Source organism: Merops nubicus, unplaced genomic scaffold, assembly GCF_000691845.1.
Source record: "Merops nubicus isolate BGI_N331 unplaced genomic scaffold, ASM69184v1 scaffold49903, whole genome shotgun sequence".
NCBI lineage: Eukaryota > Metazoa > Chordata > Aves > Coraciiformes > Meropidae > Merops > Merops nubicus.
This window is the reverse complement of record NW_008597842.1, coordinates 1-15,903: the sequence shown is the minus strand read 5'-3', so window position 1 is coordinate 15,903 and position 15,903 is coordinate 1. Positions and strand designations below refer to the sequence as shown.

At 47.0% G+C, this 15,903-nt stretch overlaps 2 protein-coding genes across 2 annotated transcripts; one reads left to right on the top strand and one right to left on the bottom strand.

Annotated features, from left to right (window-relative positions):
* Positions 1-792: 792 nt before the first annotated feature.
* Positions 793-5,762, top strand: COLCA2 (colorectal cancer associated 2; the record flags this gene model as incomplete). The annotated part of the gene is made up of 3 exons (XM_008936824.1): positions 793-902; positions 4,697-4,923; positions 5,424-5,762. Coding segments are annotated over 3 exons (676 nt in total), but the record flags the coding sequence as incomplete, so codon positions are not given.
* Positions 5,763-11,419: 5,657 nt separating this feature from the next.
* On the bottom strand, positions 11,420-15,622 carry NFKBID (nuclear factor of kappa light polypeptide gene enhancer in B-cells inhibitor, delta; the record flags this gene model as incomplete). The annotated part of the gene is made up of 3 exons (XM_008936823.1): positions 11,420-11,491; positions 11,898-12,062; positions 15,479-15,622. Coding segments are annotated over 3 exons (381 nt in total), but the record flags the coding sequence as incomplete, so codon positions are not given.
* Positions 15,623-15,903: the final 281 nt, after the last annotated feature.

Here is a 15,903-nt window from a genome sequence, read left to right as displayed (position 1 = left end):
GCTGCATGCAAGGACAGGGAACCTGCAACCAGCTGCCTCTGGTGGGGAGCAGCTCGCTGCAGGATGAGACAATGCTGGTGTGGTGAGATCTGCTACTGGATGCAAATAACAGCAGAAAGTTAGGACAGAAACAGAGCTGCCAGAGGCTTTAAGTACTTGAGTGCAGCAAGTGAAAGTGATTTCTCAGAATAGGTAAATCCTTCACTGCTTCCTGTACTGAAAGTCTCTCATCAGGTAATGACTAATTGCTGATTTGTTTGGGCTGAATTAAAGACATTCTAAATGCTTGTTGAAAATAAATGGGAGTTGTACAGGAAGAGCAAAATAAAGAGAGAATCTAGGCTTTGCAAAGAGTGATTCATGAAAGCAGTCCTTTTATTTATGTTTCGTGTGGCCCTCTGAATATCAACCCACATATTTTCATTGTTTTATTCCTGGTCTTCTTCTGCCGGATGAAATGCTTCCCACATTTATTTTCAGGTCCCAGGAGTGGTAAATATGATAGGAATGTAAATAAATTCAACAGTAGCACCAGCTGGAGCTTGGTATTAGGACGCCTGGAGGGTGAAGGAGGAGATAGAAAAGAATAAAACACATAGGATTACCAAATACAATCAGCACCAACTTTTTCCTACCTGTCTGCTTGTCACAAGGTTGAATAGCAGGTGTTAACGAGGGCTCTAAACTGCAATTACAAGTGACATAACTGTGACCAGTTAACCATGTTAACTCTAAGGAGACTCCATGCCTGAAAACCTCCTGTGTGCTCTGAAAGTCTCCCGCCTTGTAAAGTGTTTTTCCACATATTCTTTCAGGCAAGCCCAAGGTGTATCAAGGTGTTAGGGTAAAAATCACAGTCAAGGAGTTGCTGCAGCAAAGAAGAGCACGGCAAGCAGCAACCGGTGCAGCGGTGAGTACAAACCTTTTGGCATCTGCTTTGTCTCTTCTCCCTTCACCTTTTTTTTGCCAAGGCTGTAATCTCTGGGCTGAGGAGTTTGCCAAAGTCTTTGTGTAGCTGGCTAGTCAGGATGGGGGAGAACGTTCAGGCAGGGTCACTGCAGCAGTGCTCTGAGCAGGTGAGCGATGGAGCCATTAGTGCAGGGAGAAAGCAGAGCTGGTGCTGCAGAAATCCCTCTGGGCTGGAAGGGCCACAGGGGCAAATTTCAGCCCAATGTACAGTTATCACAGGAACAGCTCCCCGTGTGAAATGTGGGCTGAAGCATGTGCCAGAGTGGTTTGTAGTATCAGGGGAAGCATCTGCCCAGGGCATGCCTTCCACCTGACCTGTGCAGCTCTGAGGAGCAACCACTGCAAAGCTCTGACATACCAAATCCCCCCTTTTCCACAAGTCCCAGCCCCTCAAGAGGCTGCTTTCAACCACCCCTTATCCCTGAAGACTTTCTCTCATCCAGTGAAATCAGGCAAGAAATGAAGGCATCTAAGGTACAGTGCCTCCAGCAGCTGCCAGGCAGTGGAAGGGGTTTGGGAATTTGGGACTTAACAACAGCCCCAAATTTTGTCTAGTGGAAAGGACAAAAACAAGGCATGGGCAAAGACCCTTTAAGAAAAGTTCCATCCTGCTCCATTAGGGCTCCTTAGCATAATATTCAAGCGTGCTTGACTGAATTTAGGGTTCTTTAGCCTAATATTCAAGTGTGCTTGACTGAATTTAGGGTTCTTTAGCATAATATTCAAGCATGCTTGACTGAATTCAGGTCTCCAGAGTTTTTCAGACCACCTCAGCAGCTCCTGGCCCCATCCCTTCTAACCAAGGGGATGGAGAGCTGCGTGTGTGCACACACGTGTATGCTCTCCCTCTCTCACTCCCCCAGTCTAGGAGTCCTCTAGCTGCAGCCACTTTATGGATTTGCATAAAAGAGCTGGTAAATCATTACTTCTTCCTGGTTCGTGACATTACAGCTTTGGATGTGTTTCAGGTTTCACCTCCCACCTCCTGCACCTCATGGCAGCTGATTGCACAAAAAGCTGATCAGCCTGCAAGGCACAAGCAGAGTCCTGAGTGAGGGAAGCTGCTAGGCTTTGGAAGTGCAGGGTCCCTTCTCCTCTCCAGTCCTAACAGAAGGAGCCTCTTCCTTGCAGCCAGGCGTGACAGGGCTGAGTAGAACTGGCTTTTGCTCCCCACAGGGAGTTTACACAGCCCTTGTTTTGCCCACACAGGAAAAAGTGAGGAGCAGCAGTGCAGGTTACCTTTGTCATCTGCAAAAGGTGGCTCTGCCTGCATCATTACACATGCAGAGCCCAAGGGAAAATTAGTCCTACAGGCACCTTCATCCCAGAGTAGCCACTGTTTAATGAATTAAAGGCACAGGGATGTGCTAAGAAGTTCTTGCAAGGGAAATAAGCCACTAACTCAAGAGCAATTTGAACAAAGGCAGCAACGTGCAAGTCTGTATGAATCAAAACTGAGGAAAAATAACCCAATATTTGTATTTGCAGAGCAAAACCCTTGCCCCAAACAACAGGCATCAAAACTCCCATTACTTTTGGCGTGGATTTCTCCCCTCTGGTAGGTCAGGTTGTTAGAACAGATTGTTCTCTCTGCTTCAGCTTCCAGCATCCCTTAGAAAGTGAGACTGTCCCTTTTCATAGAGGCACGTAGCTGTGGTACAGTGGGAAGCAATGTCAGAGCTGGTTCTGAAATGACACCAAGCACAGCGACCCAATCTTATGTCCAGCCATGGGCAATTGTCCTAGGTCATGTTTCAAGAGTTATTACTACAAGTTTTGATCTACTCAATTCTCAGTCATTCATTCCTTCAAATTCTTCGGCATCTCTCCGCTGTGGAATTCATAATCCCAGAAATTAACATGTTAGCTTCAAAGGCAGCTACATCCCTGCCCAATTAACAGTAATAAAGCAGCAGGAAGAGTACACTAGAGAGGTGCTGTATCAAGGACTTTACAACAGGTTGGTCTTGTGCTCAGGGAAAAATCCTATTATGCACTTTAATCTTGTTCCATCAGTGCTGGAGAAGTTTTCCATGTCACAGCCATGAGGTAAATAAGGTTTACATAAATAGGTTGAAGTGAAATCCTGACTTACCTCAGCATACAGAAGAATGCTCTGCTTTACAGTGCCTACAATTCCTCCTCTTCCCTTCTCTTTGGTCAGGTTTCTTGGGGCAGCAGCAACAGCATCCAGTTTTCAGAGTCCGTGTCTCCTCCTCACCCAGGTTGGTACAAAGCCCATCCACGTCTCCTTTCCCATCCCCTTCCCATTTTTTCCTACAGCCCAGAGCCTTTCTGGTAATGCCTTGGCTAAGCACTACCAGATAACCGGCAATGCAGCCAATCAGCACCTGAAAGGAGCCGGTGAAATGCAGATGAGGATGCCGTGAGGCCAGCAGGGTACATATTACTCCATTCAGGAGCACGCTCACACGCTCTCATTTGTGCAGTTTATTTCCTCACAGCAAGAAGAAGGGATGCTCACACCCTGGGGAATAACACTGCTGGCATCACCTCCTCCAGGCTGCATTCAGCAGGTCAGATTGGAGCTAGAGGGTTAGATCATGCTGGAACACTTTGCTGAGCTCCAGCAGAGTTCCTGACAGCATCCATAGGAGTGAGAGAATTGTCAGCTTTTCAGCAACACAGTTTCTTCCTCCTGGGTGTGAATATCCAAGGAAGGGGGAGAGGCATGGGGGAATAACACCTGAGGCTCACAAATCCTTCCACTGGTCTGCAGCCAAAGCAGAGAGACCTAAAAGGTTGGACAGGTGTGAATATATACATTGTATGGCTAAGGAAATGATTAAATCATCAATATTTGGGAATCCATTTGCTTATGTTAATACAGAAAGGTGAGACATTCCAAAGCTCTTTCAGGCTGGAAAGTCTCCATCTGTTTATGTATTTTAGGTGCCTCTCACTTCCTCCCCACATCCAGCTAAACACTTCCACCTTCAACCCACAGGCAGTGATGACTCTGAGCAACCCTCCCCTTGCCTTTGGAGCTGTGCCCCTCCACATGGACACTGCTTTGTTTTTAGCCAGATTAGAGCCTAGCATGAGAAGGCAATAATTCTGGAAAGTCAGATGTGCTGTGAGCTTTCATACCCCCAGCAAGCACACTGGAGCTTTCTAGGAACCTGCACTTTTGCCAGTAGCACTGATACACGGACACTGACCTGCTTCATTTTGTCTGCTCAGAGGTTTGTCTCCTGTCTGGCTGTTTGGAGGATAAAAGAGCAAATTATTCTGCTGTTATCCCCTTCTTCCTGCAGATGTAGCTACCCTGCATCAGGAGTCTGGGTGAGGCAAAGGCACAAGCCATCTGCCAAGCTGTGAAGTGTTAATCACTGCATGGCAAGCTTCTAGCTCTGTAAACAGTTGACATTTGAAGGGAGGACAGAGGGTCAAGAGTCTGAGGGAGTTTCCAGGTGGATCCCTGTCCAAAGTAACTGGAGCCAGAAGAGTTTCCAGCAGTACTTAAAGAGCTTTGGAGATTTCTAAGGTGACTGAAGGGCACCAAGTTACACACATGCTTTGGAGCATCTTCCTCCTGGTGTCTGCTTCCCTAGAAAACTCACCCTGAACTTGAAGGGCCTTTTTCCTTGTCAAAATTCACAGGGCTATTGAACATATGAAAGTATTGAAACTCCATCTGGGGCAACACCTGCTGCTTGTGAAGACATACTGAATAATCTACTGTCTGATTTACCTTCTCTCCTAGCACCTTTTGATGCAGAACCCATCTCTTCTGTTCCCAACTATTGTCCATCGTGGCAGTTTTCAAACTGCCTTTCCTGTGAAGAAAGCCCTGGCTATTTGGAGCAGCTGGTAGACTCCTGCCTTCAGACAGATGTGCCCTTAGACCCAGCCTTCAACACTTTCCAGACGTCCTCACACTACACCTCAGACGCCTTCCAGCCAGTCCCACTCTGCTTTAACCAGGGCCTGGTAAGCATTGTGTCCCAGGGAAGCACCCAGAGGGGAGATGGGGAAGAGAGTCACGTCCTGGGGCAGAACAGCAGCAAGCTGACATGAAAATGTGGCTGCTTTGGGGGGCATGGGTACGGCCACAACAGTGCAGGCTGCTCCTGGGGGCTCCTGCATGGTTTGCCATTGGAAGCAGAGGGCAGGGAGGCCCAGCCAAACCTCAAGAGAGGCTGCAGAGTAAGGGATGTCCCTTCTACAGATCCTGGAGATTTTCTGCAAAGAACAGCCCAGCTCCTCCTAGCAGATGTCTAACTTGCAGAGAAGTTCCTTATTAACAGTAATGCCACAGGAACCACCTCTTGGCTTTAGGACTTCCAAGGGCCAAACCATCTCCCTGGGTAGACAGACCCTCCTGAGAAAGGCAGTGGCCTGGAAATTCTGGCTGCTGGCCACATTTCCCCAAAGGACAACCTGAAACATCCTGTTCTGTTTGGTGTTCTTCTCTCTCTCCCAAACTCTAGGCTGCTGGATCCCCCAGCTCAGCTGATGTGCCCAGCCCACTAAACCATAGCTGCTCTCCTCCTCAGCTACCTCCTTTCACCCCACCGACCCACAGCCCACCTTCCACTCTGGACACCAAGACCTATGGCCACCCTGCAGAGGAGTGGTCCTGCCACACCCCCTCCCCCTACGCCACCTCTGCTTGCTGCTGCTCAGCCTGTGGCTCCCAGATTGTGGACAACAGGGTCCCCCAGTATTTCTCCTGTCCCAGCACGGACTGCTTGGACTACCTACCACCCCTGGCTGCAGCTGATGACTTCTTCAGGAGGGATAGGAACTGTGACATCTGCTATAGCTAATGGGGACTGTGGTTTTACACATCCACTGTATCCAAATCAGATTAATTGCCCATGAACTATGCAAAGTCGTGCTGCCTAACACAGTTTATTGTTCACTACTCATTTTCTACATCATGCTGTCACTACATTGTTCCTCCTGTCTTCTATGGTCAGAAGTGTTTTGTTGTTGTGGTGGTTTGGGGTTTTTTTTTTCCTGGTTTTGTTGTTTTCTAAAGAAATCCTAAGCTGCCTTATCAAACATGTCATGAAGCCAGCTCGTTTTGATACAAATAAATAATTTAGTATGCATGCTGAAGCCTGTTTATTCCTCGTGTGCTCAATGTCAGTGCTTTTCTCTTCTGCTAATGATCCAGGGTCCCATCCCTGTCCTCACAAAGGTGAGGAAGAGAGGCTATAAGCAGCTTACACAAGGAACAATCACTGAGCAGCAGGAAGGGTCTCACTTACCCTTTCCAGCAGATAAAAAGGCATCTCAGCACCCAGCTCTATCTCCACAGAGAAAGCTGGGCAGCACCCCACTGAGATGGACCTGCAACTTCTCAGCCACTGCTTCTGAGACAATATTCTCAGAAAAGGAAAACCCCTGTTTTCCATGCAAGCTCAGGGCTTAGCCCGTGGGTCATGTGCCAAAAAGGCCCCTCAGGCCTGCACAGAGGTTGAATCCCATGCCAAGCTGCTTTGGCTGCTGCTCAGCACCAGCTCCCCTGTGCAGGCAGGGTTGCAGTGAGATGCTGATGTAGTCTGGCAAACCTTTGTACAGTTTGGTCTGTTGATACCAGGTTTTCTGCACCTCAGCATTAATCAACACAACAGGAGCTAAATGATTTTCCTTTTTTTAAAGTACATAGTGGGAAAGTTACCTGAGGATTCCCTCTTCCTTGCATCAACTCAGACCTTTCTAAGACTGTGCCTCACCTCCTTTTAATAGCAGTTGGTAAGGCAGACTGCCAAGCCACCAGTTTCTCAGCTGAGCACTCAGACTGGAAAGAAAAAAAGCATCTCTTCATATCAAATCCAACACAGATGAAAAAAAAACCACCTAACTACACCTGTGAAGACAAATACATAATTCAACTAGCTGTATGCTCACCTTCTCAGACACTTCTACAGTGACCTGAAAAGCTTTTCTCTCCCCAGAGCTGAAATTACCCACACAGATATCTGACTGGCAACTAGGGAGATTTACCTTCATTATACCAAAAAAAAAAGAACCACTATTTCCTCATTCTGTGAAATCTATGAGGATTTAAGAGTAACATTTTTTAATGACATTTTAAAAAATATTTATATAATGCCGATTAGTTCAAGCTTCCATCCTCACCCTCATGAGAAATAAGAGAAATGAGAATTTCTCAATGAGAAATAAGCCTCTCGTGCAGCCTCCAGAGGGGTTCTTGTGCATGTGAAAATGATAGGTATGCATTCCACAAGGAGGGTGCTCACATGAACACACCTTACAGCTAGGCTAAAAGTATCCCAGTCTACACCACAGTCCCATCTATCTCACCCCCCCATCAGGCAGATATCTGAATCTGTTATCAGCAGATTACACATTTATCAGTATATTGTAGTTACACCACATCTCCAAAGAGGACTGGTGTGCAAGGGAGAGTCTGTGCCCACCACTGAACCTATGGCACTGGTTAGCACAGTCCCATCTATCTCACCCCCCCATCAGGCAGATATCTGAATCTGTTATCAGCAGATTACACATTTATTGTAGTTACACCACATCTCCAAAGAGGACTGGTGTGCAAGGGAGAGTCTGTGCCCACCACTGAACCTATGGCACTGGTTAGGCATGACTTAGGGATGGCAGCGTGAGCATGGGCACCACAAACGACCCTACATCCCATTCTCACTCCTGTTCCTTGGATGTTGCCTGACCTAGCCAAAAAAAAGCACTCCTCCAGTGGGGGAAGCTGTCTGCTGAAGTGGTCTGGTCCCACCACCAAGCTTCTACACTTCCAGGGCTCACGGGTGGCTGAGGTCCTGGGATGGACCTGAGATTGTGTTCTTAAAGACAGCAGATATTTAACAGCCTCCTGCTGCTCTGGAAATCATCAGCTGCAGTGCTGGACACAGGTATTTCCAGAAAAATGCTTCTATGCACTCCAATCTCCAGACCCTTAACAGCTTCCATTAAGCAACTAGTGCTGTCCTCCATCCCTTGCAGCTTTTTCCTATTTCTTTAGCTGTTTTACAACCTCCCACTCCAGGGACTGAAAACATGTTTTAGACACTGCTTCCCCAAGTCTGTGTCAATAGCTCCAGGTGACATCCAGGCTGCAAGTAAAAGCTTGCTCACTGTTGACACAAGAAAGGGGAAAAAAAAACAGCAGAGGAGGACTGTTCAAAGATTGATTGTGCATTTTCTGGCTATGAGGAACACACACTTTCCCCCTCCCTCGACAGAAAAAAGGGAAAAAAAAGAAAAAAAGGAGGGGTTAAAGGAAAGTAATTTGGGTCCTATCTCCAACAGAGCTGGCACAGCACTCCTGAAAGCTGGCACTTCAGCAGCTCCTGGCAGGTGAAGTCCTGCTAGCCTATATAAACACGTGGTTACACAAAAGCAAGGATCTCTCCATTCTTCCCAAATGAATAACTCCAGAAGTCACCCGCAGTTATAAAGAAAATAAAAGGGTTTTATTTTCAGATTCTTTACCTGTTGCACAGCGTATTTGATCAAAAAAAGTGTTCCTTGCCAGCCTACTGGTGGCTTTTCCATGGTGCCACTTCAGAGCATTTGTTTGGTGATAACAAGCCTTTGTTATTAGCAGCTTTTTCAAAGGCACGGGTAGGAAGAGATAAACTGTGCAAATAAAAGGGGTACCACACACTGCCAGCACCACTAAGGTTATAAAAGGAACATTTACCCTGAAACAGTCATAAAAATTTGAGGGGTTAACTGTGAACTAAGATACTGCTCAAATCAGTTCAATTTACCCAAGCACAGAAGGCTTAACTCTCAGGCCACCTCTGAGCCTTAAAAAGGGATTTTTTGATACACAGGCTGGCTTGACAGGGGAAGGAAAAGGTGCTTTACATGCACGAGGAAGGAGCAGCCTCCAACTGTCTCATGGATCTCATCCAAAGACAACACAAACCAGCCTGTTGATTGTGGCTGGCTTCAGAGCAGGTCTCTGAGGTATGAGCTTTGGGAGCCTGACACAGATGTGCCTGTAGAAAGAACAAATCCTTCCCGGCCAGTCATGGATTCTTCCCTCTGCAAATCTCACCCCACACAGGCTGCCAGAGGGATGCTTTGAATGCAGCCACATCCATCCCTCCCCAAAGCAATATTTTCCCTGATATTCTGGATATTTACAGACTACAAGTCACATTGACATTGCTCTGTATTAAACATCCAAGAGCAGGCAGATGAAAACAATAAAGAGATAAATTACACTAGAAAACAGATCATGTATTTTTTTACTTGCTGCAAAAGGACTTCTGTCATCTCACAGACATTTCAGAACAGCAAAAAGCTTTTTACATTCTCCCTTGTGCATCATGTGTCACCTGCTGGTCACAGTTTTGCAGTTTTGTTGCTAGCAAGTACAAGAAACTGGTATTTTATTGACCATTTTGTCTCCACACACAGGACTAACTCACCAATGCAGTTATCACTCGATTCAGGGCTTGTTTCAACATCCCTTCAAAGTAAAAAAGCACATGGTCTTGCTGGCCTATGCCCAGATACATGCAAATTCATGCAAATTTATGCAAATACCAGTCTGCTTTTTTTTTGTCAGCGGATGTTGGCAGGTTTGTAGATATGATGTAGTGAGAAGCAATAACAAAACAGGAGGAGGGCTGAGAAAGTCAAGAAGATCTCTGCAGTTCTTAAGAGCTTTTGTTCAAATCTGCTGAACAGTTGTTTAAACAGTCCAGGTTTGCAAGAATAACAAGTGCTTTAGAAAACCCCATCTCACTGAGTTAGTCAGCAGGTGATCAAGGAAGTCACTGCAGTGATTTAAGATCTCTGCCCTTCATCTTATTGTTCAGTCCTCTTAGAGAAAACAACTTGTGCAACGCTGAGAAGTCAGGGAACTGTAACTCAGACTGTGCTGAGGATGAGACACCCTCTGTGGAAGGGTTGTCAAAACGTGGCTTTCACTCCCTTCAGGCATCTACCTTCAATCCTATTGACCTGGCAGAGACACCAGTTGATTGCACAGCAATTTACAAATCATTTCACAGAAAGAATAAGAAAACTCGATTCAAACCTCCCCTTCCATAACAGTGGGGATAGGAGAACACTTACACATTGCACCCAAATTCTGCTGCGTGCAGGCCCACGTGGCTCAAAGGTTTTCTACCCTCTCCTTGCCTAAAAGCTGCTGAAGACCCAAATAAAGCCTCTCTCTCCTCTACAGGCATTAGTGAGGGTGCAGCTCCCCACTCTGAGGTGCTTCCAGAGCTGTTTGTTGCCATCAGAGCTGGAGGCTTGGGCTGGATGTCTGAAGGAGGAATGCCTTCCCTGGGAAGCACTCAAGGGGCACACAAACCTACACTGCTGAGGACCTGCCTTGTGCCCTTGCTCTGACAAACATCTCTTTTCTCTTCTGGCAGTGTGGGGAAAGACTGGGGCAATGGGCAGCTGCTCCAGCTTTCTTCCACAAAGTGCTGAGAAACGGGGTGGGAGCAGCTTGCAGGAACCCTCACTTGGAGCCCTTGGGTTCAGATGTCCATTCACTCAGGTGAAACACAGCCACGGATGGCTCCCCAGGCTGGTTTCACCTCTTGCATCCAGTCTTTTTCCTCCCCTCAGTGTCCTTCATTCCTAGGCTAGCAGGAGCAACAGAGGTAATTGTGCATCACAAAGGCTTCAGCATTTCAGCCAGCTCCTCTGTGCAGGACACAAGAGGTACAGTTGGAGCATGTCTCAGAGCAGTATTTCTCAACTTTTTACACCCAAACTACCATCTTGTGTTCCAACACCACTGTGGGTCTCAGTGGCCACCAAATTAAAAGCTGGCTGTACTTCAAACATTTATAGAATCATAGAATCCTTTAGGTTGGAAGGGACCTCCAAGATCATCAAGTCCAACCACCGAGCCACCAGGGCTCCAAATTACTCTGCTAAAACAGATCAGAATCTGTCAGGGCTGGAAGGGACCACAAGGATCCCCCAGTTCCAACCCCTCTGCCATGAGCAGGGACACCTCCCACTAGATCAGGCTGCCCAGAGCCTCCTCCAGCCTGGCCTTAAAGACCCCCAGGGATGGGGCCTCAACCCCCTCCCTGGGCAACCCATTCCAGGGTCTCACCACTCTCATGGGGAAGAACTTCTTCCTCACATCCAGCCTGAATCTGCCCACTGCCAGCTTTGCCCCATTCCCTCTAGTTCTGTTGTTACTATCTAACAGCCATTTGCTTTGCTTGCCTCCTTGCCTGCAAGCAAGGCTTGAGGTTTATTAGCATTTTTTGCTGAGAAAATAAAGCTTTCAAGCATTTCTGATCTGATCTTCTGATATCTACATGCTACTCATGATCCACAAGTTGAGAAACTGTCACCCCACGCTGGTTTAAAGACTATAGGAGCAGGGATGTGTTAGTTAAGCAGCCTCTTAGTTTTTCCAAGAGGCCTCATGCAATCAACAAGCTGAAGTTGAACAATCAACAAGTTGAAGCCACTCCAGACACTGCAGGACCTAGGATCTGGCATTTCGGTGACAGGAAACGAATGCAGAGGCAACTTTCCCTTTCTTCAGCAAGTGCCTAACCTGCAGGAAAATGCAGAAGTTCATCATGTACCTTCTGAAACTGTGCATGGAGACACCCCAATACATACCCCCACACTTAGAGACATATATGTGTGTAACTAAATACACACATAAACATATCAGAGACTGCAATGAGCTCCAGGAGCCTTTTCACACCTCTAGGCATGAAGCCTGATCATCCCTTGAAGTTTATGAAAGCACTACACCTTGATAGCTCCCCAGATGTATTTAGATCATCAGCTCATGACTTCTTTGTGCTGCTCCATCACAGACGTACTGCAGTGGGGAATCTCCACGCCCACCTCCCTGCAGTGTCAGACCTATGTCATATGTTCCCCTGATGAGGACAGAGGGCTGTGGTGTGCACAGGAATGTGTAGGAAGCAGCAGCAAGGTGGGTGGTGTACCTGATCCCCAGCTTTTCCAGAAGGAGCCATGTGGATCGGCTGGTCGTTGTCCAAATTTCGGATGCTCGGGTCCGCCCCGTGGTCAAGGAGCAACTGGACGATTTCTTTCTGGTTCTTGTCACGAGGCAAGGCAGCTGCCATATGCAGAGCTGTGTTGCCATGTGCCTAATGCAGTGGGAGAAAGAGAAAGAAAAGGATAAACTTCCTGAGGAGCTGGGACACCTACCCAAAATTGTCATAGAAATGTAGAAATGAGAGCTGAAGAAGCCTGGCACGATTACTCACTCTGAGGTGCTGCAGTATCCCTGCACCATTTCTCCTACGTTTGGCTGCTCGTGCAGGAGATTTGCAGATTTAGATTTTTCTCTCTGACAGAGCACTACAAATTGGGAGGCTTTGGTGCTTTGGGTACAGCTAACAAACAGCCTTGTGTCAGCAACTCTGCAAACCCCTGCTGCACCCCAGGTAAGCGAGGAGCTGATGAGTTCTTTGAAAAAGAGATGTCCAGAAGCCATTTAACTTACAAGTTTATCCAGGAGAAATAAAAAGAACTATTTTACTGGGAAACATTAGAACTATTTGACTGGGAAACATTTAGATCAGTTGAAGGGACACAAAACTCTTGATGCTGTGTAACCCTTCACACACGGACTATGCAAGGTTCAACAACAGCAGACCCATCTGTGCTCCACACAGCTCCACTAATCCCTTTCACCATCACTTGCAAGTGACAGAAAGTTGCAAAGAGACCTTGGAAAGCCAGACTAAAGAGTGTCTAGGTTATATGAAAGGCTCAAACTGATCTCTAGGACACCAGGCACCTTTGACTGTGCAAATCCTTCCAGGTGACCCAACTCATGGCATTAAAAAGAGGTGCTCTGAAAGCTACCAAGCCACCCCAGAGGTCCTGCAGCCCACGTCCCTCAGTGTCTTTGTGTACCATGGACTAAACGTGGCTTTGTGCTGCAGCAGGCAAACTAAACTATGCTGGGCTCCAAACTTTCTCCTGGTTCCTTCCCAGAGTGCTGCATGAAGGTAGAGCTTGGCTTTATTTTCACGGTGCTGCCACTAAGCAGAGTCCTCTCAGGGGCCTCCTCAAGCGTCTCCAACTCCAGGTTTCCCCCTGAGAGGATTTGCAGAGGACAGACAGACAGTGTCTGTGCTGAAGCCACGCGGGGGCGCAGGATGGAGCACGACACAACGGGCTGCAGAGAAACTCTGGTCTCAGCAGACCGTGCAGAAATCTGTGCCCCTGCCTAGTCAGGTATGACTGGTAACGGTTTTAAATGAGAAAAACCTAACAGGCAAATGCACAAGGCAAGGTATTTTTAGTCTGCAAGAAGTATCATTTAAGCAGCTGTCTATATAGATTTTTTTTTTTCTTTCTAAATGAGCATTTATTTGTCACGAACTTGGAATGGTTGGACAAAAATTGTAATGGCTATTACTATTCTGGTGTTAAAAGGAGTATATATGATTTTCAGGACCTTTTCACCACTGAAACATAAGGGATGTTGTAGCACAAAACAGAAGAGCAAAATCTTAACTGCTGTTCTCCAACAAGACATGTTTTACAAGCCCTGAACAAGAAGATCCTTGTCAATTTTATCATTCCCTGGAGTCAAAGGATAGTTACAAGCTCTTTACAGGACTTCTCGTTAAAATGGAAGCATCTGCATTTGTTTGCCACATCTTTATGGCAGAAGCACTTGACAGCTTCTAAATCCAGGCACAGGACTGAGACAACAAGTCACTATGACAGTGCTTGGTCCTGAAGCCTTTCACTGACTTTAACAGGGCTTATGGGAGATCATGGTTCACAGCATCAGGTGAAAAAAAATCTCAAAGGTCTCAATGCTCTTCTCATTGTGAAATCCTCAAGGAAATGGATCTGGAATGAGAGAGCCACAGCAAGCAGTAGGTGAGCCAGGGAAGCCAAAACATGGACTCAGGCATCCCTATTTTCTTCTTGTCTTTATACTTTCAAGAGCTAAAAAGCCAGGATGGGTATCAGACAACTTTGCCATCACATTTCTCACTGTCCCAGACAGCTCAACAACAAGAGTAAAGGCTCCAAGCGATCCTATCACACTAGGAGGAGGCTCTGACAGGATTGTGATCAAGAGACAACAGCAGACTCCATTGGACATGCTAGCACGTGCCTGGTGGGTTTTAAAAGATACAGAAGGAATGTCTTGAAAAGGCAGCAACAGTCCCTTCACTGCACAGAAAGATAGAAACAGTGTTATTACCCACACACACAAAGAAAAACAGGTTTCCTCCAGTTCAGCTGGAATCTGTAGGGGAAAAAAACCATGAAGTTGTCCAGCATCTGCCTCCCAAGTGACCAACTGAGCTGACAGAAAACATTCAAATCCTTTCTTATGGACACAAGCCATGCAGATGCTCTAGGAAGGACAAGCAAGGCTTGCACTGAAAGTATTGAAAGGCTAATGCACTGACCCTCACAAAACAAGGACACCTAGCCTTGTCCTCTCCTCCCTCTGTCAGTCCCTGCTCAAGGGTTCCCTTCTGCAGAAGCACCCAGAATCACCCACTTGGTCCTGCTGAGAGGGTGCAGCTAGCCAAGAGCCAAAGCCCTGGTTGATGGTGAAGAGTGATGTCTCAACTAAGGCACAGGAATGTCAGGATCTTTGCTTAGGAGGATGGGTGAAGCTGATCCTGAAGATAGTGTCACTGCTTGGTATCTGCTCCAAGGTGAAGTATGGGGCAGCAAGGGGATGGGTGACAACAGGAGGACTGGGAAGGTTTCTAGCTTGCTTTATAAAACCCAGGAATGGCTGTGCCTCCAGAAACCTGCACTGAGGAACCAGCATTAGCAAACTCCAGCTCAGCAAGCAGGGTTGTATAGAGTGTTTAAAGTCCCCAGAGTCACAGGCAGTCTACTTGCCACAGTTCCTAGCCTCCCACAGGGTCAGCAAGGATGCTGCCTTGCTGCAGAGAGCTGTTTCCCCAGGCTTCACCCACCTGGCAATGCCAGCCACTGAAACAGGCTTCATCCTTCCTCTGGATGGCATGTTTGACAGGAGAGATCACTTGATAAATGGCTGCCCTAAACTGCTCTCTTTCAGTATTATGTTGCTGCCAAAAGCAAACCATTGCATCATCGAAGATCTGTTTGCTCAGTCAACAGCCTAATCTAATAAAGTTCACATTCCTACTCAAGTAACTGCTTCCCAGGTCCTTCCTCTTCCTTGGTCTCCTCCTCCTCTCATTCTGACAGTTTCTGCCTGCTGGGAGAGGGGCCTGTGCTTCATGGTATAACTCAGAGCTAAGGCAGGCACTGCTTTCAGGTGAAGGGTCTATTTACCAGAAAATTCAGCTTCAAGTTTTAAAAATAAAGGAAAAAAAAGTCCAGCTTGACAAACTATTGCTCTTTCACTCCAGAAAAAGCAACATAGATAGGAAGAGAATAACTGGCTTCTGCAGGACCTCACAGATGTCCTGATGCCTCTCTCTGCACACAGGCTCCCACCACAGCACAACCCTCACGCTGCTCTCAGCATCTCCTCTGCCTGTGGATGTGCACACAAATCCTGTCCACACACAGCCTGACTCACCTTGTTGTTGACAAAGTCCTTGGATTTGAAAGCATTCACTTCCAAGAAGTATCTGAGCAGGGTGATGTTCCCATCCTGGACTGTGTAATGAAGAACTGTCTTGTTGCTTTTCACGTCCTGTTTAAAAATGGAAAACCAAACAAACTAAAATGTTCTGCAAGGCAACCCAAAGATATGCTATAAACCCACTGGAGAACAGTCTAGGGCAGCTGTGCAGCCAAAGGGGAGCAGCTCCTTCCCTTCAGTGCCCCTCTTACTTGGCTGCAAGCAGTTAACTCCAAAAGGCAGCAACTACTCTGCAACCAGTCCCTTGAAATGGGAACAGGGTAAGTCCTTCTGCCAGTTCATTCCTTCTCCAGTTCTATAGTCTGAGCACAGCCCAAGTGCCAGGCAGGGCAGGGGAGGGTTCCCATGCAGGGTGGGGG